Raw genomic sequence first — 22,641 nt, forward strand, 5'->3', positions numbered from 1 at the left:
TTTCTTGCAATTATTCAGCTCAATAATAATCTATTATTTCTACAAATAGAATTGAGATCTAGTCTTCATATCAACTGAAGATTTTAGGGACTCCTTTTTGGCCTTGAAAGATCATATTTTGTAATAAATTTGTACTTGTAATTTAGTTCTTGCAGTAATGTGTCAAGAAGCATAAAATGTGTTAAGCATGTTCCATTTTACACACTTATCAGTCAAATTCTCTAGCCTTTTATTAATAGTTCACCATTAATAAACAGGAAGTGAAAAGCAGTGATTTTAACCAATTAAAATTGGCAGGAAAATTTAAATTGAAAAATGTCTCAAGTTTTTTGAAATCTTATGTTTATCAAGGAATTTTTTTTCTTAAGCTGAAATTGGTTTTTAATTGAGTACATTGTATAATAAATAATCTGTTACTGTAGTTTTTTTAATGTTAATGCAAATTAACTTTTGGACAGTTTTAAAAATTTAGGAAAAAGATGAAATGGAACAAAATTTGTATTTGTGTGTGGAGTTGGATCAGAAGTATGGATTGGCATCTGGTTTATACATATTAGGGAAAAAACAGTTCTTGATATATATTTGAAAAATGCAAATGTATGATCATAATTTTATTTTACATCATGTAACCTTCGAAATTTTGTTCATGCTACAGGCTAAAAACCACTAATTCCACTTCCCATAGGCTTCTATGCTAATTTCACAATATTCAATGGGTTCTCTGGACTTTACCTTAACTTTAACCTGCAGAGGACTATATATCAGCATGATTCTACATATGTCAGCTCACAATCCTCAGAATGGCATGTGGGGTTAGCAGACTTGCAGTGCAGTACTGGTCACCGGAAGTGAAGGGTCTATAAATAGCATGGGAAATCCCAGTGTTTTCACAAGATAGGGGTATATTTAAAAATCATTATGGAGGTTAGGCTTCACATCACAAGAAGCAAAATGCACCTATAAAATGTACAGAAATGTTTTTCCTGTCAGAAACTGTTTAAATTTTTTAAATAAGATGAGAACTTTTTTCACAGCACTATGAGGAACAGGGGTAATTTCTGCGTAGGACTATTTTTGCGTACGTTCTGAATGCTCATTGGTTGAATTGGTGGTCTGTAACCTAAAGAGTCACTTTTTGTCTTAGAAAAAATAAATCACTATACAGGTATCTTCCTACACACATACTGAATGCATTTGCAAAGTTTCAGTGAAATGTGATAAGCACTTTTTTAAATATTTGATTTTTAAATATAGGGTAACCAAGTTGTGCGAGCAAAAAAGTGACAATATTCTACCATACTTAAATGCATTAAATATTTGCAAAGAACTTTTTCTGACTTTTCAAATAAAAAATATCAATCACAACTTGTTTTTTAACAATATTAATGAAGAAATAGTTTTAAAAGTAATCATTTTCTGAGAAATTGGTCTATTTTTAAAAATTTATTTCTGACATGCCTCCCCCTTTTTCTGGATCACATGTCAAAAATCCTAAATCTTTAAATTTTCACAAAAGGTGATATATTTGGCTTTAAATTTGTAAATACAGTGTTTTCACATTACAACATGACCAGTAAAGGGCACCTAAAGCAAAAAAAGTGCTCAATAATGGATTTTCCATGTTGCCATAGGGGAATGCTTATATGGCCTTAACCGCAGTAATGAAAGTGAGTTTTTCCTCATTTCTAACCTAATTTTTGCTCAAATCTACACAAAACTTGATTTCAAGTGCTTATTACCACCATATTTAGGTAAATATAGCCCTCAAAGTTTAATATTTGATATTTTTACTAAATTTTCTACACTTTTTACAAGATAGGACATAAAAATCAGCCAAAAAGACCAATTTTCCATAATTTGGACCTATAACTTAAAAAAATGCATATTTTGAAGGATTTTTGTAGTGTATTCCTCTCATGGCAAAGTTAACAAGATCTTCAAGTAGTTTAAAGCTATTTCAAGAAACTTTTCATTTTGCCATGGCTTCATCTTAAGGCTAAAAACCACTAATTCCACTTCCCATAGGCTTCTATGCTAATTTCACAATATTCAATGGGTTCTCTGGACTTTACCTTAACTTTAACCTGCAGAGGACTATATATCAGCATGATTCTACATATGTCAGCTCACAATCCTCAGAATGGCATGTGGGGTTAGCAGACTTGCAGTGCAGTACTGGTCACCGGAAGTGAAGGGTCTATAAATAGCATGGGAAATCCCAGTGTTTTCACAAGATAGGGGTATATTTAAAAATCATTATGGAGATTAGGCTTCACATCACAAGAAGCAAAATGCACCTATAAAATGTACAGAAATGTTTTTCCTGTCAGAAACTGTTTAAATATTTTAAATAAGATGAGAACTTTTTTCACAGCACTATGAGGAACAGGGGTAATTTCTGCGTAGGACTATTTTTGCGTACGTTCCGAATGCTCATTGGTTGAATTGGTGGTCTGTAACCTACAATTTTCACAACAATCAAAAGCCTCCAGTGCTGACAGCACTTTGATTTTGTGCTTGCTCACAGTATTTTTAGTAAGAAAAATATATTGTGGCAATCTTTGTGAAAATTCTAATTGTAGAAGAATTTTAGTTATGTTGCCACATTTGTCTCATTTTCTAAGGATTAGTATTAGAACTTCAGTTAGCGTTGGAGGACTTTTGTTTAGATATAAAATTCTTTATGTTGCCCTACACCCATTAATGTAAAAAGAAGGTGGGGCGCTTTATGACCTCAAATCAAAACAATTCCTGTGAATTATGTATTAATGATATTCTAATATGTTCCTACAGTGTTCAATCACTTCTCAAAAAAAAAAAAAATTAACTTATTCTCACAACCATGTCTACCTGGACATGTAAATTTTTTGTGATGTCACATGTTTACAAACAAGGGATATAAACAATTTGCCATTGCAATAGACCCTTTTGTGTTAAGTTGATGAGCATGCTCAGTATACACTTATGTGAGGTAGGGCTTGGGTAGAACGCATGCTCATCGACTATTTTTCAGTTAGCACAAAAGGGTCTATTATTTTGTTGTTTGATTGTGACACATTATCTATCAAATCTGTTTAGTTGATAGCGATGTGATGTTTTTTTACATATTTCTCCTGTAACAACTGGTGATGTCATCAACCAATAACCACAAGAATTTCCACAGTGGAAAGGTGCAGAATGTTAAGCTGCCAAATATTTCAAAAGAATTGTAGAGACAACAGTTCTATAACTTGTAACTTGAACATCACAAACATCAACTCATTTTATTAAATATCCACATCACAACAAGGCTCATTTCTTAGGCTATATCTGGCCTAATTACTGAAATGATGATAAGGCCTACAAAAATCTGCAGGGATCACAGTTGTTGGAAGACTTTTTGTTAGATTTATTGCCCTTGGAAGGCGAAAAATGATGTTTTTAGCAGTTTTCAGCCAATATCTTTAAAAATATAATAGATAAAAACTTTCAATTGGTGAAATGATCCTTATGACATGTCCTACCAAAATTTCTTTGAGTCAGAATTGTCAAACAACTCCTTGTTAGAGTTATTGCCTTTAAAGGGAAGGATATAACCAGGTGAGGGATTCAGGCTTCTGGGAGTCTCTTTTTATCATTTTTTGCCTATTATATAGAAAAAAAAAGCAGATTGATGATTAATGTACATTGTTAAAATGTTCATTTTTTCAATATCTATTTTTGGTGCAAAATTTAGAAATCTGTTGCCCCTCCTTGGAGTTGTGGTTCGGGAAAGTGTCATTTTTGACATTTGTATTAGTTTTTGCCTGTTTTTTTAGAAAACAAAAGCAGTTTGGTGATTAATGTAAATTGATAAAATGTTCAGTATTTCAATATCTATTTGTAGGGCAAATTTTTGAAAAATCAGTTGATCCTTCTTGGAGTTGTGGTTCTTGAAAGAGTAATTTTTAATGTTTTGGGCAGTTTTTGCCTATTATTTAGAAAACAAGATCAGATTGATGATTAATGTAAATTGATAAAATGTTCAGTGTTTCAATATCTATTTTAAGTGCAATTTTTCGAAAAATCTGTTGACCCAACGTCGAGTCATGCTTATTGAAAATGTCATTTTTTATGTTTTTATCAGTTTTTGTCTAATTAAGAACAAAAACAAAAACAAAGGTAGATTGATTATAATTGTAAATTGATAAAATGTTCAGTGTTTCAATATTAATTTTTTGTGGAAATTTTAGAAAAATCTTTTGATCCTTCTCGGAGTTATGATTATTGAAAGTGTCGTTTTTATCAGGTTTTGCCCTTTTATTTAGGAAATGAAAGTAGATTGATAAAGTGTTCTGTATTTCCAAATCTATTATTGGTGCAAATTTCAGAAAAATATGTTGACTCTTCTTGGATAAATATCCCTAGTTAGTGTAATTTTGATTGCTGCTCGGACGTTAAACCCCAACAAACAAACAAAACAAATTAAGACAAACATGGCTGCCATTACTTATAATAGAACATAGGCATCAGACAGTAGTTTTTCGCATATTATATCTCCAAAACTGTTAGGTTTAGCCAAATTTTTTCAGTTGCTGAAATTATCCGTATTATAAGGCTTACAAAAGTATTGAAAGGATGAAAGATGTCAGACAACTCCTTGTAAGAGTTGTTGCCCTTGAAAGGTAAAAAATTATGTTTTTTTGTTTTATTTTTTTTTACAGTTTTCAGCCAATATCTTGAAAACTATGATAGGTAGAAAGAAACTTTCACTTACTGAAATGATCCTTATAATAAGTCCTACGAAAATCTTTTTGAGTCCAAATTGTTGGACAACTCCTTGTTTAATTTATTGCCCTTGAAAGACAAAATTTAACCAGGTGAACAATTCAGGCTCCTGGGAGCCTGTTGTTCTGATCTACTGACCACTCTATACATATCTTTTTTTACTTTATTGAATTGTTACCATAAACCACACTGGAATATCCCTACTGTTTGCCCCTGATTGGTGTATTTTTGGGACAATAACATTCAGGTCATTGAATAGCAGGGGTCCCTGTGACTGCAGAATGCTGGTTCATGTTCTTTAATTTTTTTGCATGAGATTTGGCAATTTGAAGCAACCAATGCATTGCAGGTGTTTAAAAACTGACCAATTGGGAGGCTGGCTATTATTGGCTTTATTCAATTTTCAAGCCCCTATATTCATGTCATTCGCGCTAGTTCAGCTGCGTGCAGTAGCAGCAATTTGATATGTTATGTTTGCTGATTTTTTTAATTCCCTCCCACATCCACCCTATATAAACAATATAATGCAAGAGTCAATTGTACACACTTAGAACGTTTATGTCCACCTTTATTTGTTTACATATTTCATTACATTTTTAATTGGCTGATATGTTTAGTATTCATCAGGAAACCTGTAAGAAGTTGTCTGGGGTGCAATGTACAATACTTACCTTTTTATAATTTGAGCCTAAAATATTCATGTAATTGTAGAGTAGCTTTTCTTTTCAAAGATACCACAGTTTGTGATTTTAATTAGTTTTGTACATAGTACATGTATACATGGAGTACCACTGTTTTTCAAATCCTCTGTTTATCGTGTGAAAAACTATATTTGTATCATTTCTGCTTTGTTTATGCAATTATGTAATTAAACATTAATCTGAGCGTCCAGGTCCAGGATATTTATGTTCTGGAGGTTTTAAAAACAATGGCGACTTAAAAAAACCAGAGATGATGGTTAAACTCAAACATGAGGAAGAGCAACTACAATTGTTACAGATAATTATGCATGGACCCACAAATATAAAGGCTGCTGAGATCCCAACATTAACTTTTTTGATATTGTTGACTTTGTTCCAAATCTTTCATCAGGGGTCCCAAAAACTGGTGACATGTTGGTTTCTGAATCGGTAGGTTGGAGACTTGTATTTCAATCAGGCCAGCCAAGTATATTTATGATAACTTGAGTAAAACTTATCTAATCTTTTGAAATTTTAACACAATCTTCCTAAGGGAGTACTTTTGTTTTTGGAGGTTTTATGTCCAATCCCTTTTGAAATAAGGGGCTAAAAGGGGAAAATGGGTGTTATCATTAGAATTGATAGAAAAAGTTAGTAATAAATTTAAATATGATGATTTAGATGTAACTGTGTTCTTTTGAATTTTTTAAATTTAATACAGGGTAGATTTATCTTTAACCATACCTCACAAGCCATTTATGATATTTCGTATAGTTTTGAGTTACAATGGCCAAAAAAATCTATTCTAGCCTTAAGGCTGTGTGAGCTATTGCCACCATTTTGCATCTATCATCATTCTGTTGTCGTAAATTTTTTCAAACATCTTCTCCTCTGAAACTACTTGACCAATTGGATTGAAACTTGGCATGGTTGTTCCTAAGTGTATCCTGCACAAACCCATCATTTAAAATTTTTGATCTGTCCAAAAACATGATGTAGGAGTTACATCCCCTGAAACAGATTTTTAGTCGTTTTTTACATGTACATCTTTGAAAATTTTCTTCTCTGAAACCATTTTACACAATTCAATGAAAGTTTGCATAATTGTTCCTTAGGGTGTCTTGCACAAACTGATAGTTTAAAATTGTTTATCAGTAGAAAAACATGGTAGTTGTTACTAAAAATTGAACAAAGGGGTCAAAATGTTTGTTTTTTTTTTGCTATTTTTTTCTCTGATATAGAGGAATAATGAAGATGAAAACATGATATTCTGAGTTGACTGGCAGTATCAAAATTTTTTTAGGTGGCCATTTTCAAAAAAGCTGCCATTTGTGGCCACAATTTATGTGGATTTCAATGTTTTTTTTTGTTTCTACAGGAAACATTGTTTTCTTAGTTGAATGGTGATGAAGAAATTTGTTTTGGGTGGCCATTTTCAAAATGGCTGCCATTTACCTGCTAATTTTTATACTTACTTAAATTTCAACAATATTTGGTTATATTTAATAAATATGGTCCCTGAATAGAATGGTAATGATGAAAATGTTGTATAGCCATGATTTAACTTCATTTTATGTTCTTGTTCAGCAGTTGTATAGCAGGCTTGTTACCACTCAGATTTCAGATATATCCTACAGTTTTTGAGTTATAAGATGTAGAAGTGGCCACACCTAATAAGTTGACTTTTTCATTTAGGTCCAATTAAAAAAAAGATACTCATTGAATTTCGAATTTGTGCTATATTGTGTCCAAACCATTTTGTCCATAATGAATTGTAAATCCTTATTATTAAGTGTGTCAAAACTAATATTGAGTCCACACTGGCCCTTGGACTTAGAAAATTCATGCAAAAACACCCTTTTTTTGCTATGCTTTCAGGTATATATTTGATATTGGATATAAGATTTGTGTCTACTTTGAATGTTTTGTCTATGTTAGTCATGGACACTACTGTTCAAACGTCTCTTGTCATCAATCTGATTGCTAGAAAACATTACATTGGACAAGCGAAGAATTGTTAGATTTCTCTGTATCAACGTTAGTGGATTTTTCTCTATATGTTTACAAACATTTGGTTGTTTTTATGTATGTTCATAGATTGGTTACAGATGAATTTTTGAAGATATTTTCAGCACTATTTTTTATCCCCATCCTTTTACCTCATTTTGCAAAACTAAATAAATACACGACAAACTTTCTCTTTACTTAATATCATAAGATGAAAATTTAGAGCCCTGTTAATGCTTTGTGTCATTCTTATAAACAGTTTGTATTTTTAAGGATAAAACTATGGAAAGCAGACAATCAGTAGGTGCTCATAAAGAACCATTGGTGTGTGGGAAAATCATAGCAGAGATAGATAATCTAGGCTGGGATAAGTATGTTGAGTTAAAATTACTTCATTGTGGTCCTCTATACACAAATACAATTATTTCACATGATTTGCACCTGAATTGAGCAAATAAACTTTGTGACAGACTTCACATGAATTGTTCACGTGAAAATTGTTTAAGTGTTTGTCAGATTTCTCCTCTTTTTTATGCCCCAGCTACAAACTGTCGGGGGCATATTAATTTACCCCTGTCCGTCCGTCTGTCCGTCCAGATTACACATGATCATGGCTTGTCTGGCTATCTCCTCGTACAGTTTTTGAACTACATCTAAAATATTTTACAGGATATTTCTACACATGATGAAGGTGTGCAGGGCCATAGGATTTAGATTTCCGTGAAATATTACGGAAATTGGTGAAAGTTAGACTTAGTCATTTTACTCAGAAATAGGGCTATATGGCTAGTCTGGCTATCTCCTCATACAGTTTTTGAACTACATCTAAAATATTTTACAGGATATTTCTGCACATGATGAAGGTGTGCAGGACCAAAGGATTTTGATTTTCATGAAATTTTACGGAAATTGGTGATAGTTAAGCTTTGTCATTTTACTCAGAAATATATAGATCATGGCTTGTCCGGCCATCTCCATGTACGTTTTTTGAACTACATCTAAAATATTTACAGGATACTTCTACACATGATGGAGGTGTGCAGAACCAAAGGATTTTGATTTTTGTGAAATATTACGGAAATGGTGAACGTTAGACTTACTTATTTTCTTCAAAAAAAGGGCTATATGGCTTGTATGGCTATCTCTTTCTGTAGATTTTGAACTACATCTAAAATAGTTTTTGCAGGATGTTTCTACACATAATGATGGTGTGCAAGGTCATCGGATCTTGATTTTTTGTGAAATATTATGCAAATTGATGAAAGTTAGACTTAGTCATTTTCATTAGAAATATGGCTACATGGCTATCTCTTCATCTAAAATATTTTTTTGCGGTATGTTTCTACACATAATTATGGTGTGCAAGGTCATAGGATCTTGATTTTCATGAAATATTACGGAACTGGGTGATAGTTAGACTTTGTTATTTTTGTCAGAAAGAAATATATCCCAAGCAAAAAAGTTAGGGATTTGTTATGGGGGGTATTAACATTTTTTATGTGTCCATTAATACGTCCTCTCTTTCTCATCGCAACTAGTCTGACACTACCAAACAGAATTTCATGACACTATGTAGCCAGGATACAATATGTAGATATGTAGATAGGAATTTCTGATCCCCAAATTGATCCCCAGACCATGAGTAACACAAGTCTTGGAAGGATTTCTAAATCTGCAAACCATGTTTTCATACAAAAATAAACATGTTCCTAATTTGGCAAATCTAGCGAGCGGGGGCATCATTAGTGTCTTACAGACACATTTGTTTTACTAAAAAAAAAAAAAAAATCACTACTAACAAATGAGGCAGGGGCTCAACCTTAGATAAACAGGGCTTCTAGTTTTATATATTTTTAGCTCACCTTACCGAAGGCCATGTGAGCTTTTGCCATCACTTGGTGTCTGTCATAGTTGTTAACAATTTTCAAAACTCTTCTCCTCTGACACTACTTGATCAATTGGAAGCAAACTTGGTATGAATGTTCCTTGGGTATCCTGCATAGAACTGATGTGGGGATTTCTGATCTGTCGAAACACATGGCTGCCGTTACTAAAAGAAGAACATAGGGGTCAGACAGCAGTTTTTCACATATATCTCCAAAACCTTTGGTCTAGCAAAATTATTTTAATTGCTGAAATGACCCTTATTATAAGGCCTTCAAATGTCTTCAGGAATCAAAATTGTCAGGTGACTCCTTGTAAGAGGTATTGCCCTTGAAAGATGAAAAATGACATGTTTTTTTTTTTACGGTTTTCAGCCAATATCTTGAAAACTATAATAGATAGAAAGAAACTTTCAATCGCTGAAATGATCCTTATGATAGTCCTACCAAAGTCTTCTTGAGTCAAAATTGTTGGTCAACTCCTTGTTAAATTTATTGCCCTTGAAAGACAAACTTTAACCAGGTGAGCGATTCAGGCTCTTGGGAGCCTCTTGTTTGGTTTACTTTACTTGCACAATATTTTGATTTATTCTCAGATTGGTTACAATCGATGCTGAGTTTACCTGGTTACAATTTGTGTATTCAGATAAGAACGAAAGATGTCATTTATTGAAAATGAAGCTTCATCCACAGGTAGGTTGTACTCTCTCTCTGTGTAGAAACAAAACCACTTTGAATCTATATCTTTGCATAATCTATGTGTACAATGTATACTGGTCAAAAGTAGTCGACTTAGAGCTGATTATGTGTGCATATTTGTCATTTACTACAAATTTGTATTTACTTGAATAACCTAATAATTCTGATGATTTAGTATGAGAAAAATGCTTTGACAAGAAGTACTGGTTTTCTTAAAGGAGAAGACCATGTTATTGTGCAAGTCATAAATATCGAAACTAATCTGTTAAATGTTCATGAAAATTAAATTTAAACAAAATAATTCCCTTTTCTTAAATAATTAATCAAGATTTATAATTAGGGAATTTGAATTTCCCGTGCCTATGGGCACCACCTTGATTGGTTGAACTGTGATGTCATGAAGTCGGTTTGTAATGTGAAAATAAATAGGTAATTGATTACGATGCCCAAAAATCACAAATTTCCCATGTAACTTCAAAGTAAAATAAACAGAAGAGATTGAGGCACAACATGTAAGCAAATGTCAGACATCACTGAGGAACAACAGGATTTGCAGTCAGATGACTAGTATTTATATAAGGAAAATCTTACGGCTACTTCGAAGAATGTTAGTGTTGCATTTTATAAAAGCAAATTTTGCATTAAAGGTTATTTATTTTTGTTCACATGGGTATCATTTATCATAAGAGCCTAACTTAATGTAAAGGTGGTCTCTCCCTTTAAAGAAACACAAGTAACTCACAATGACCTATTGCCCCTATGACTTAGATACAAGAAAGCTTTATTTGCAAAATATTGAGTTAGTTGAAGTTATCAATTTTAATATTTTTGTTGTATAAATTTGTAAATTAATATAGATGTATTTAATTTAACTTTTTTCATGCTTTACTTTTTATTGATTAAATTATATATTTTTCATACCTTCTTCATTTCTTATATGGCTGCAAAAAAATTGCGGTCATATAATGGTATGGCACTGTCATCGTCCATAGACTCTTCCATTTTTATGCAATTACTTAGGTATAAATGTATAGATCTGTATGAAATTATACCATTAGGTGCCATACTACTACAGGAAATCTGGGATTGAATTTTTGGGTTGTGACTGTAGCCGTTTAGGAATTAGGGAACAAAAAAGGGCCAGAAACAGGTATTTTCATGATGTGTGTCAATAACAAGTATGAATGAATAGATCTGTATGAAATTACACAAATTGCCATACCACAAAAGGAAGCCTAGGATTGATTTCTGGATTTGTGATTTGAAACGTTTAGGAATTGTAGGCCAAAAAAGGACCAAGAACAATCATTTTCCTGATATTATCTGGACATTAACGTTATAGAATTTTGGGGGTTGAAAATTGCTTTCTGGGACATACATTTGGAACACCTTCATACATTTTCATCAAATATGCATAGTTGAAGGCTTGCACCTATTTATTTTTGGATTAGTAGTTCAAAGGTCAAGATCACACATACTTAATAGGTAAGAAAGACACCCATTTATTTTTGGATGAGTAGGTCAAAGTCACACATACTTGATTAAATCTGTACTACTAAAGGAAGAGACCAATTTCTTTGAGCCGCAACTCCTCTGAAACCTTGCAAGGTCGAATATATTTGTGATATAAATAAATGTAGTGTTGTGTACTTCCTTAATTTGTCTTTGAAACAATCTTTTTTCTACAGAAGAATGTGAATTATTGGGAAAATATCCAAATTCAAAGACCGTCATTGTTCAGTGTGTTATAATATGCTTTCATGCAGAAGTCCAGTTTGATAATTAACAGGAAATTTCGCAGAATAATAGGCCAAAATGCTAGAAAGTCCCCTTTCAACTTTTCTTTCCAATTCACCCATTGAAAAATTACAAGCATACAAGTCCCAGTTTGAGGGTTGATCACATATTTGTATATACATATAAAAGGGCGGTTACGTAGTAAATGTGCCTCTGAAAAACTCACATGATACATTGAAAATAACTGATATCAAGGAACAGGGCCTCTACTGCATCTTGATGTTGTATGACAGTCTTCAACAATGAAAAAATGTTAACACCCTCAAACCAGACCAAGAAGGTCCCCTATAGCGTGCACATATGCGGAATTCTTGATAACATAAAAATCAAGGTTACTTTCTTGTTGCCCACTGGCCATGGAATGAAAACTTGGGTGAAGTCTCAGGATAACCAGCATATTGCACCAGGGTTACAGGTAGAAACTGCTAATCTTGAATTAATTGATGGCTCCAAAAATATGTCATTTTAATGGAGTTTGTGTTTTTTTTTCCTCAACAGGCCATATCAACTTTTGAAAGTCTTCAATTTGTGTTTGTCTGTGTCGTCATCGTCATTGTAAAACATCAGCTTCTTCCATACCCCTGGGTCAAATTATACCTGGGACCAATAAAACAGATTCTTAGTCCCAGATTAAACCAATTTTTCCAGGAAAGTTCATTGGCATGAGGATATGAAACTTTGGTTCTTTCTTTGGTTGTTCAAAATATTTCAATCCTGACTTCGGAGAAAAGATAATTTGGTAAGGAAGGGTTAAAAAATAAGTAATGTGAATAATAAGAGAAAAGAATAATTCACTTACATGTGTTAGAAAAGTAAATATTTTTGTGCGCTGTGGCGCCAAAAAAAAAAAAAAAAAAAAAAAATTAAGTAAAAAAGAAAACCAAGTCCCCCTGAAAGGTTAATGGTCAACTCCTCTTAAACCACTAAAGCAATTTGAACGAAACTGTACACCATTGATGTACGGTAGATGATCGTAGATCCTTTACAGCGATTACTCATTTTGTTTGGATCTGTCAAATTAGTACTGTGTCCACACTTTGCTCAATCAACCGCAAATTTAGGCTATTAAATTAATGACTTAATGATAGTAATGATTGAAAAATAAATGCAGAAAAATGGCTTTTTTCTCCAAAACAACCAGTGTATTATACCTACTTAACACAGACTGATTTTAAATAATTTGGTTTACCTCTTCACAACGATCAGTTGTTTATAGAAACAGAGAAAGAGATAGCAATTACATCAAAATATGAAAAACAACCTTTAGCCCATTCTGTTTTTATACTAGATCTGGGTATGCCAAGCAACATGTACAACTTCATTGTACAGTGACTCCCTAATATTCTGTTTCAGCATCCAGTTGAAGCACCTCAGTGTACCACTGTATTACCAGTTCCATTCAATCCATGTTGGACAGTCAAGGTATAACATAATAGATAATGAAAGTTAGGTTGTTGAGATGATGTAGGGGCATGATCATATACACACTCTCCCCCCTAGTACCTTGTAAGGCCTCAAACAACACACCTGCTGCATAATTGTATGACACACGGTCATGCACTGCATGACGCTTTTGTCTATTTAGCTATTGCATGTTGACTTTACATTCATTATTAGATCTATGACTGCTCAAAGCATTATTTACCATCCTTATAAATACACTTTGTTGTTAAAAGCCAGTTGGTTTTTGTGCAATGAGGACTCATAGCTTGCTTTACTCACAGGAATGGAAAACAACACTCTTCTATGCCAAAGTCTGTTGACTTAAATAATCATTGAAATAATTTCATGTAAAATTAATAACCCATCCTAGAATACTAAGCACCTTTATTGGTATATACCAGCAGTATTATAGAGCACACAAAGAGACATATACCAGCAGTAATCCATCCTATAAAATCATACTTACAGAGCACCCTTAGTGACATACATCAGCAGTAATCCCTCCTATAATTTCATACTTACAGAACACCCCAAGTGACATATATCAGCAGTAATTCATCCTATTATTTTATACTTACAGAGCACCCTAAGTGACATATACCAGCAGTAATCCTTCCTATAATTTCATACTTACAGAACACCCCAAGTGACATATATCAGCAGTAATTCATCCTATTATTTTATACTTACAGAGCACCCTAAGTGACATATACCAGCAGTAATCCATCCTAATATTACATACAGTCAAACCGGCTCTGTCTGTCACCTTCACTTAACGGTCATTTTAAAACCCACCCAACTGTTTTCTCTATATATTTTAACTCGAATCAGTGGTCACCTCCCTAACATGGCCAACTGTCACTTATTTTTCGGCAAAAATTGTCTTTTTGACTTCCTAACGAACATTTTGTACGCATAACCTGATAACAGTACCATGTCACATGATTTAATTATATTTAGTACATGTAAATATGGATAATTAGGTTGCCGAAGGGATTAAATCAATATTGCAATGAAAACAAAATTAAAGATTTGATAGTAAAGATGTGAAATTTACTCGCTGGTCAGTGATTAAGTTTTAAAAACTTCAGTCTTCAGTTTAATTATGAAAGTTTGAGTTGCAACAAAGGTCTCAGAAATGGAAAATTTTGACACTGATCGAAAGAAATGAGGCAATTAAAAATTTAATAGTTGAAAAAAGTGCCCGTGCCAGTGCAAAGGTTATGGGTGTGTGGAAAACACAAATTATTCAAATTGCCAAAAGAAAAGCAGAAATTATAGAGGACATTGAAATTAACATAGACAGTGAACGAAAAAGGACAGTTTTAAGTTTTTTATTATAAATACTTTTAAACAAACATTATTCATTGTTATATATTTTTATCTGAATGATATTTTGAATAAAAATATTTTTTACTCCTGATATACATGAATCTTTATCTGAAAATGAAAAGTAAATACATGTAATATTATGACAATCACAGATAGTACAATCTAAATGACATCAAAGTCTTTCTTCATCACATTTTGTAACCTCATTTCAAAGGTCACCTTTCAATAAAGGTCTCGGAGTATTCCCCAGAGGTGACTGCTTTATACAGGTTTGACTGTACTTACTAAACACCCTAAGTGACTTATATCAGCAGTAATCCATCCAATTATTATATACTTTCAGAGCATCATAATGTAGTACAATACAGTTAGGTCATTTCTGAAAATTTGGTCTCATTTTGTTAAAATAAAGCTGTTTTGAGGCAGTCTGCACAGAAATTTCAAGTGTTTCGTCATAAAAAAGTGCATGTTTTTGAAATCCTTGGTGTGTGGAGGTTCAAGTCATTTATAAGTAATTTAGTGATTATTGTTATGAAATCTAGTAGCCATGGTAACATACTAAAAAAAATATTACTGAGTTTTAGTACAAATCAGGGGTGCCTTTCCAAAACTAACAGCCAAATACTATGTTTTATAAAATATCAGGCACTTAGACACTACCACAGGATGAAAGCATGCATGGAGTAGATGGAAAAAGGGTAAAAAATAATAAGACCCTTTTTGTTTATTCTCTCACAATTTTAGTTCCAAAAAGTCGTGCGAAATAAGGTATTTTGAAAATCAGCCATCTGATGCTGAGGAGATAACCTAATACGACAGGGGACTGAAACATTTCAGATACCATTCTTCATTCTTTGTTTACCATAACATATATTACATCTGTCTATGTATTAATGCTTAACTACATTTAAACAATATATCCACCAAATTTCAACTTTTTAATTTTAAGTTTTACGAAATTTGACGGGGGTAACTTGGTGTGCCAAACCGTGTGCCTTAATGCAACTGTATAGTGCACCCTAATTGACATATATCCATCCTGTAATTTTATACTTACAGAGCACCCTAAGTGACATATACCAGCAGTTCACACACTGTGTCGATAGTTTTCAGTTGTTTTGGGACAGTATGGAGACTATAGATAGACAGACATGGGTGTTAGAACCAGATTCTCCTAACTTGTCTGCTGTCTATAGACGTATTGCTATCAGTAAGTCTTCATTGGAGTAAGGCTGATAAATATGACCACTCTAAAATTGGATTGTAAATAATGGTCATTCATTCATATGTTATTCCCTCTGTTCGTCTGTCATACTTTTGTATCCATAGATGATTTAATTTGATTTGAAACAAGCTTTTTGATTGATAGATTCTCTGAGCAAACCAGGATATTATATCCCCGTTCCATATGAACGGGGGTATACTGGTTTACCCGTTTCTGTCTTTCATAACACATTTTTTTATCATGGTAAAGTTCTCAGCCTCTGTAAATGAAAGATTGCTGATATATTGTGCTTTAGCTTCCTATTGGGATGTATCATTGGTTTCATTTTTCATAGTCGTATGACATGTACTTTGTGTTGTATTTTCTTTATACAGTTGTACAGTCCCTGAACCCATCCTTGCAACTACTTGACATATCAATAACTGGTGACAGATTACCAAACTTAGTCACCAACATCCTTATGGTATCTACTTCAAAAATTGTATTGATTATATAGATCAAGCATGAAACATTGCAGTCATTGCTTTTTTTTAGTTCACCTGGCCAAAGGCCATGTGAGCTATTGCCATCACTTGGCGTCTGTGTCGTCGTTAACATCTTTTCAAAACTATTCTCCTCTGAAACTACTTGACCAATTGGAACTAAACTTGGTATGAATGTTCCTTGGAGTATCCTGCATAGAACTGGTATGGGGATTTTTGATCCGTCAAAAAACATGGTGGCTGTTACTAAAAATAGAACATAGGGGTCAGACAGTAGTTTTTCGCATATATATCTCCAACACCGTTACGTTGAGATAAATTCTGACATGGAATAAAAGTGTTTAGTATGATGAGATCTATCTGCGGTTAAATTTTCATTCTAATCCATTTAGGTCTCACTAACCACTTCGTTTCCATTACTTGACATGTTAAAAAAGTAATTTTCAAAGTCTCACTTTGAATTCCCAGGACAAATGACATCTTAAAGTTGCATACTGTTGCGAAGCTTGGAAAATAAGGCTTCCAAAATCATTATGCTAATGGTACGATCATTGTAGAAATTCTTCACAAAATTTACTTGAATAAATAATACTGAAAATCTACATTTTTACCTGTTCTGCTAACTGACAGCATGGAGGCAAATTACTCACACATGTAAACAATATTCATACACTTTTGTAGTTAATTACATATATGATTTTAAAGTACACATTCTCAGCTTTATTTTGACTACTTCTAATCATAATACACACAAATACTGCACTTACAATGCATATGTCTAGGTTCAGTGTGTTTTTGGTACTACATAGGGGGGTGGCCATTTGACCCGGAAGTGGTTAGTGAGACCTTAAAAACATTTTATGAGTTTTTATGTTTTTCTTTTTTTTACATTTTATGAAAGCTTGTGGTATTGTGAGTCTAATAAGACCAAAACTATCAAAATCAGACATAGGACTACAAAGAAATGGTCATTTTTATATCATGCCCCTCAGTGATATTTTCCCTAAATTACTAAAAAAATACAATTTTAACTAACTTGTCACACCAAATTGATACCTATGATAATTCAAGAAGTTGTAATAGTAAATATCATTTATCATTATGAAAAAAGAACAGATTTCAACAGTTTATATCATACCTGTTTCATTACTGTGTGATTTTAAGTCTGTGCTGTGTGACTATTTGAGTACTTTGAATATCCCAAGCAGTGACGTTGTGTATTTCATGGATGACGTCAAGTTATGAGTCACTGTTACTGATAAAAATCTTGTTGCTAAGTTGTTTTCTAAAATACCTTGCACAATGCACCTCTTAAAATATAGCCAGATTACCAATATCACCATTCTGATTTTATAGGAAAATGGAAATAATGACCAGGAAAGGCAATTTTCCTCAAATTATGCATTTCTCTGAAATATGCCATAATTTAATTTATGGTCTCACTAACCACTTCTAATGTTTCCATTACTTGACATGTTAAAAAAGTAATTTTCAAAGTCTCACTTTGAATTCCCAGGACAAATGACATCTTAAAGCTGCATACCGTTGCGAAGCTTGGAAAATAAGGCTTCCAAAATCATTATGCTAATGGTACGATGATTGTAGAAATTCTTCACAAAATTTACTTGAATAAATAATACTGAAAATCTACATTTTTACCTGTTCTGCTAACTGACAGCATGGAGGCAAATTACTCACACATGTAAACAATATTCATACACTTTTGTAGTTAATTACATATATGATTTTAAAGTACACATTCTCAGCTTTATTTTGACTACTTATAATCATAATACACACAAATAATGCACTTACAATGCATATGTCTAGGTTCAGTGTGTTTTTGGTACTACGTAGGGGGGTGGCCATTTGACCCAGAAGTGGTTAGTGAGACCTTAGCCATGTTGGAGTTATTACCCTTTTACAATGCTTTTTGCTATTTTTAATGTTATTTCTTTCAAAAATCTTCTCCTCTGACACTACTTTACCAATTGAAATCTAACTTGGTACGAATGTTCTGAGGGGTATCCTGCATAGAACTGATGTAGGGATTTTTGATTTGTGGAAAAATATGGCCGCCGTTCCTAAACACAGAACATAGAGGTCAGACAGTAGTTTTTCACATATATCTCCAAAACCATTATGTTTAGCCAAATTCTTTCAATAGCTGAAATGATTCTTATTTTTAGGACTGCAAAAGTCTTCATTCATAAAAGTTGTCAGATGACTCCTTATAAGAGTTATTTCCCTTTACAGTGTTAAGCCAATATCTTGAAAACTATGATAGATAGAAAGAAACTTTCAATTGCTGAAATGATCCTTATGATAAGTCCTACCAAAGTCTTCTTGAGTCAAAATTGTTGGACAACTTCTTGTTAAAGTTAGTGCTCTTTAAAAGACAGAAGTCAACCAGGCTAGCGATTCAGGCTCCTTGTAACCTCTTGCTAGACAAAAGTGGTCCAGTCACCAATATCTACATATATCTCAAAAACTATAAATGATATTGTAAAATAAATGTGATCATCCTTCTTCAGCTAGAAGAACTCTACAAATGTATGTAATGGGTCAAAATTGTTGGGCCACTCCTTGATAGACTTATTGGCGAAACATGTTTTTTGCAGTTTTCAGCCAGTGTTGTGAAATCTTAATAGATAGAAAAAAAACTTTCACATGATGAAATGATCCTTATGATAAGGCCAACAAAAGTCTCTGTTGAGTCAAGTTGTCAGATGATTCCTTGTTGGAGTTATTGCTCTTGAAAGGCAAAATATTATGTTTTTTGCAGTTTTTAGCCAACATTTTGAAAAACTTTCAGTTGATGAAATGATCCTTATAATAAGGCCTACAAAGGTCTAAATTGAGTCAAAGTTTTAGAGTGACTTTTTATTAGAGTTATTGCCCTTGAAATGCATAATGAGTTTTTTTTCTGTTTTTGGCCTATATCTTATAGATAAGAAAAAACTTGCAATAAATGAAATGATCCTTATAATAAGGCCTACTGAAGGCTTTATAAGGTAAAGTTGTCAGACGACTCCTTATTAATGTTACTGTCCTTGAAAGGAAAAAAAATGAACCCGTTGAGTGATTCAAGCTCCTGGGAATCTTTTGTTATGGAACTTTGAGGAATAGGTAAAGCCCTTGCATACCTGTTATTTTGATTTTAATGCAAATGAATTGCATAACATGATCTTCACCATTATCTCAGTTGGATGATAGGGATTTCCATTTTCCTATCATTAACTCTTTGTAAGGTCAAGGTTCCTTAAGGGTTTCGGTCCATAGAATTTATTAAAATTTTGGCAGTGGTTACAATATTCAATTTGACACCAGTGGATACATTTTTAAACCAAGCTTTTTGTAGAAGTATTTGAGTTTAAACAGAGAATGATAAACTGGGTCTGTAGAATTTTTTTTAATAAAGATATCTTTTTGCTCTGTTCAAGAGAATTATTTGGAGCAAAAGTAAAGAAAAAGGTATAGCCAGTTGTGAATCTGGACTGGTACAAATATAATCATGCTGCAATTACCAAATTTGTGCTATTTTTCTACAATGACGTTACATTTACAAATGTTTACTGCTGTTCTGAACAGCAGTAAGTGACTTACTGAATCTTTACCACTTCATTGATTTTCATGGAAATTTTAAGTATAATTATTAGTTAATTATATTGGGCACCAGGTATTTTGATTTTGAAATGGAATGGGTTTCAGGTTTCCATTTTCTATGCACCTATTTTGCTTCCTGATTTCAGGCACTTTTGGAATTAGTTCTTTTAGTTGATGTGTATGATTCATACTTTTTGTTTCCTGATTATGAGAGATATACTGTTATACTTACATCATGTTAATCATGTTACATTTGATTCCATTGTTCAGGTTCTTCAGCTTCCGTACAGATTAAAGTCGATCCACGACAACCAAACTTGTTTCCCAACTGTAGGTTTATGGGAGCTGATCATAGTAAGTTTCTCCATAGTGGCAACTTATAGTAATATTGTACAAACTAATGAGGCCAAATAAAAATATGTCTGTTTCCTGTTTCTAATCAACCTGGACTGAAATAATCATTGATAACCAAAAAGAAAAAAAAATAAGGTGAAAAAAATACCAACCTACTGACCTGGATTTTTAGCCTTGGCAACATGAAACAGTCTTTTTTTGGGGGGGGAGGGGGAGCTGCCTGGTATGGATTTTTTTTATGTCTCCACTCCATGATGTAAAGAAAACAACTTAGAAATGGTCTGGGTCTGTCATACAAACAATTGTTCATAAATATAGTGGGACTGTTAATCACTGTATGTTCTTTTAATCACTGTATGTACTTTTAATCACCATATGTTCTGTTAATATTCATATGTTCAGTTAATGACTGTATGTATTGATCTCACTAACCACTTCCGGGTCAAATGGCCACCCCCCTATGTAGTACCAAAAACACACTGAACCTAGACATATGCATTGTAAGTGCATTATTTGTGTGTATTATGATTAAAAGTAGTCAAAATAAAGCTGAGAATGTGTACTTTAAAATCATACTATCATTTCTACTATCATCGTACCATTAGCATAATGATTTTGGAAGCCTTATTTTCCAAGCTTCGCAACGGTATGCAACTTTAAGATGTCATTTGTCCTGGGAATTCACAGTGAGACTTTGAAAATTACTTTTTTAACATTTGTTAATATCACATGTCAAAATCTGTATAACGCCTTGGACAATCTGATACAAACTTGTGATATGAAAATTTGCCATAGCGATTGGTTGTTGTGTTATTGTGTATCACTTCCTATAAAACCTGATCGGTAGAAAGTGATGTCTCCAGACACCATTGGTAACGTCACAGAAGGATGATTCCTACCACCATGACATATGCTGTTTGTCAAGCAGCCAAAATATTACAATGGAATCAAAGAGAAAATAAATTATAACTGGTGAAAGTTGAATATCACATAATATCAATTATATGTACTGTAATTTTCGATGTGCTGTACACATGTTTCAAGGAGTAACATCAGCAGCTTTTTAATCAAATATATAGGAAGATCTAAATCCAAACATTAATTGTATGCAAGAACTTAATATTATTTCAATATTATAGCAAACTCGCCAAGGCTCGTTTGTTATGATTTGAAGTTGAATAACTTGAGTTGATATTTTGAGATATTCAACTTTCACTCATTATGAAACCAATAATTGTTAATCATAAAATGAAAAGTTAGGCAGTATTTGATATTATGATATAACCAGGTCATACTTAATTGATTTATACATCGTGGTTTATCAACTGATTTTGTTCACTCTATTTTAGGTATAAACCTGTTAAAACAGAACATGAATTCTAACATGTATAACTGGTATGTAGTTATTTTACACACCAACAGCTATAATAATCCAAGCAAGCAATTAGTATGGAGTTAAATGGGAATCAACATATTCATCTGTCTGTCTGTCTGTCCCTCTGTCCATATACCTTGTAAACTCAACTCATCCATAATCATTTGATTTTGATGAAGTATTATATAAACTTTGGTATATTTCAACTTGGAGATAGTACATGTTATGCAGTGATTTTGGATAAAAGTTTAATAGAATTTGTTGTCATTAACTAATAATTTAATTTGATTTGTTTTTTTTTTCTCTTATGGACATGAGAGGTTATTTTCCATAGACTGACTTGATGCTGTGACCTCATTAGTGTCAATTGGTCAACAGTCAACAGTTCTAATAATTGCAAACTAAATAAGGCTTTGATGAAGAAACAAATCAAAACTTTTACTGGAAGCAATTAAAATATAAGGACTGTTTTTAATTTCTATTCAAGTTATGCTTGCATGACCAACTTTGGGACAGCATACGCTTGTTCATAAACCACTTCTTGGTTCATGAAACATTAAGTGTCCCAAACAAAAGTCTGGAAATTTTGACAGCCCATGCCCATCATTTTATTAAACTTCAGCAGACATTTGTTCCAGTCTTTTACATGCTCAGACTGAAAATAAACTTAAAAAAAAAAACTTTTTTTAAGATAAAAATTGGAAGTTGTGTTATTTCATTACATACTCTGTCAAAATATTAGAGCGAGTGAACGACCACCCAGGCTGTATATTATAATGGTTGACAATTTTTTATGTCCGATATTGGAAAGTGGTTGTCGGTCATTTGCAAAATTTGTCGGTCAATGACCAACATTTTTTAAACGTTTCCAGACCCATGGTCCCAAAGTTGGTTATTTTGCATAAATTTATAAACAATCTTTAATTATTATACAACACCCACTGCTTGTAGTGTTTCTACTGAAAAACAAGTTCATATCGAAATCCCTGGAAAAAATTTTAATCAAACTTGA

General features: G+C 32.8%; 1 protein-coding gene across 6 annotated transcripts in view; it reads left to right on the forward strand.

Annotated features, from left to right (window-relative positions):
- The window catches only part of LOC148623558 (E3 ubiquitin-protein ligase FANCL-like), a 58,752-nt gene that overhangs the window by 18,341 nt on the left and 17,770 nt on the right, over nt 1-22,641 (forward strand). For 5 of the 6 annotated variants that reach the window (XR_015919460.1, XM_088565444.1, XM_088565441.1 and 2 more), the window contains 6 exons: nt 7,707-7,804; nt 9,913-10,009; nt 13,166-13,234; nt 15,647-15,797; nt 20,171-20,254; nt 21,604-21,649. Coding sequence is in view for 5 of the 6 variants with exons in the window: in XM_088565444.1 (XP_088421570.1) it covers nt 7,707-7,804; nt 9,913-10,009; nt 13,166-13,234; nt 15,647-15,797; nt 20,171-20,254; nt 21,604-21,649 (545 nt within the window). In the remaining variant the exon portion in view is untranslated. The remainder of the gene's footprint in view (nt 1-7,706; nt 7,805-9,912; nt 10,010-13,165; nt 13,235-15,646; nt 15,798-20,170; nt 20,255-21,603; nt 21,650-22,641) is intronic. The other variant, XM_088565446.1, reaches the window with a different exon arrangement.

This window comes from Perna viridis, chromosome 2 (assembly GCF_037379345.1).
Source record: "Perna viridis isolate PV_CMFRI_1.1 ecotype Kerala chromosome 2, ASM3737934v1, whole genome shotgun sequence".
Lineage (NCBI taxonomy): Eukaryota > Metazoa > Mollusca > Bivalvia > Mytilida > Mytilidae > Perna > Perna viridis.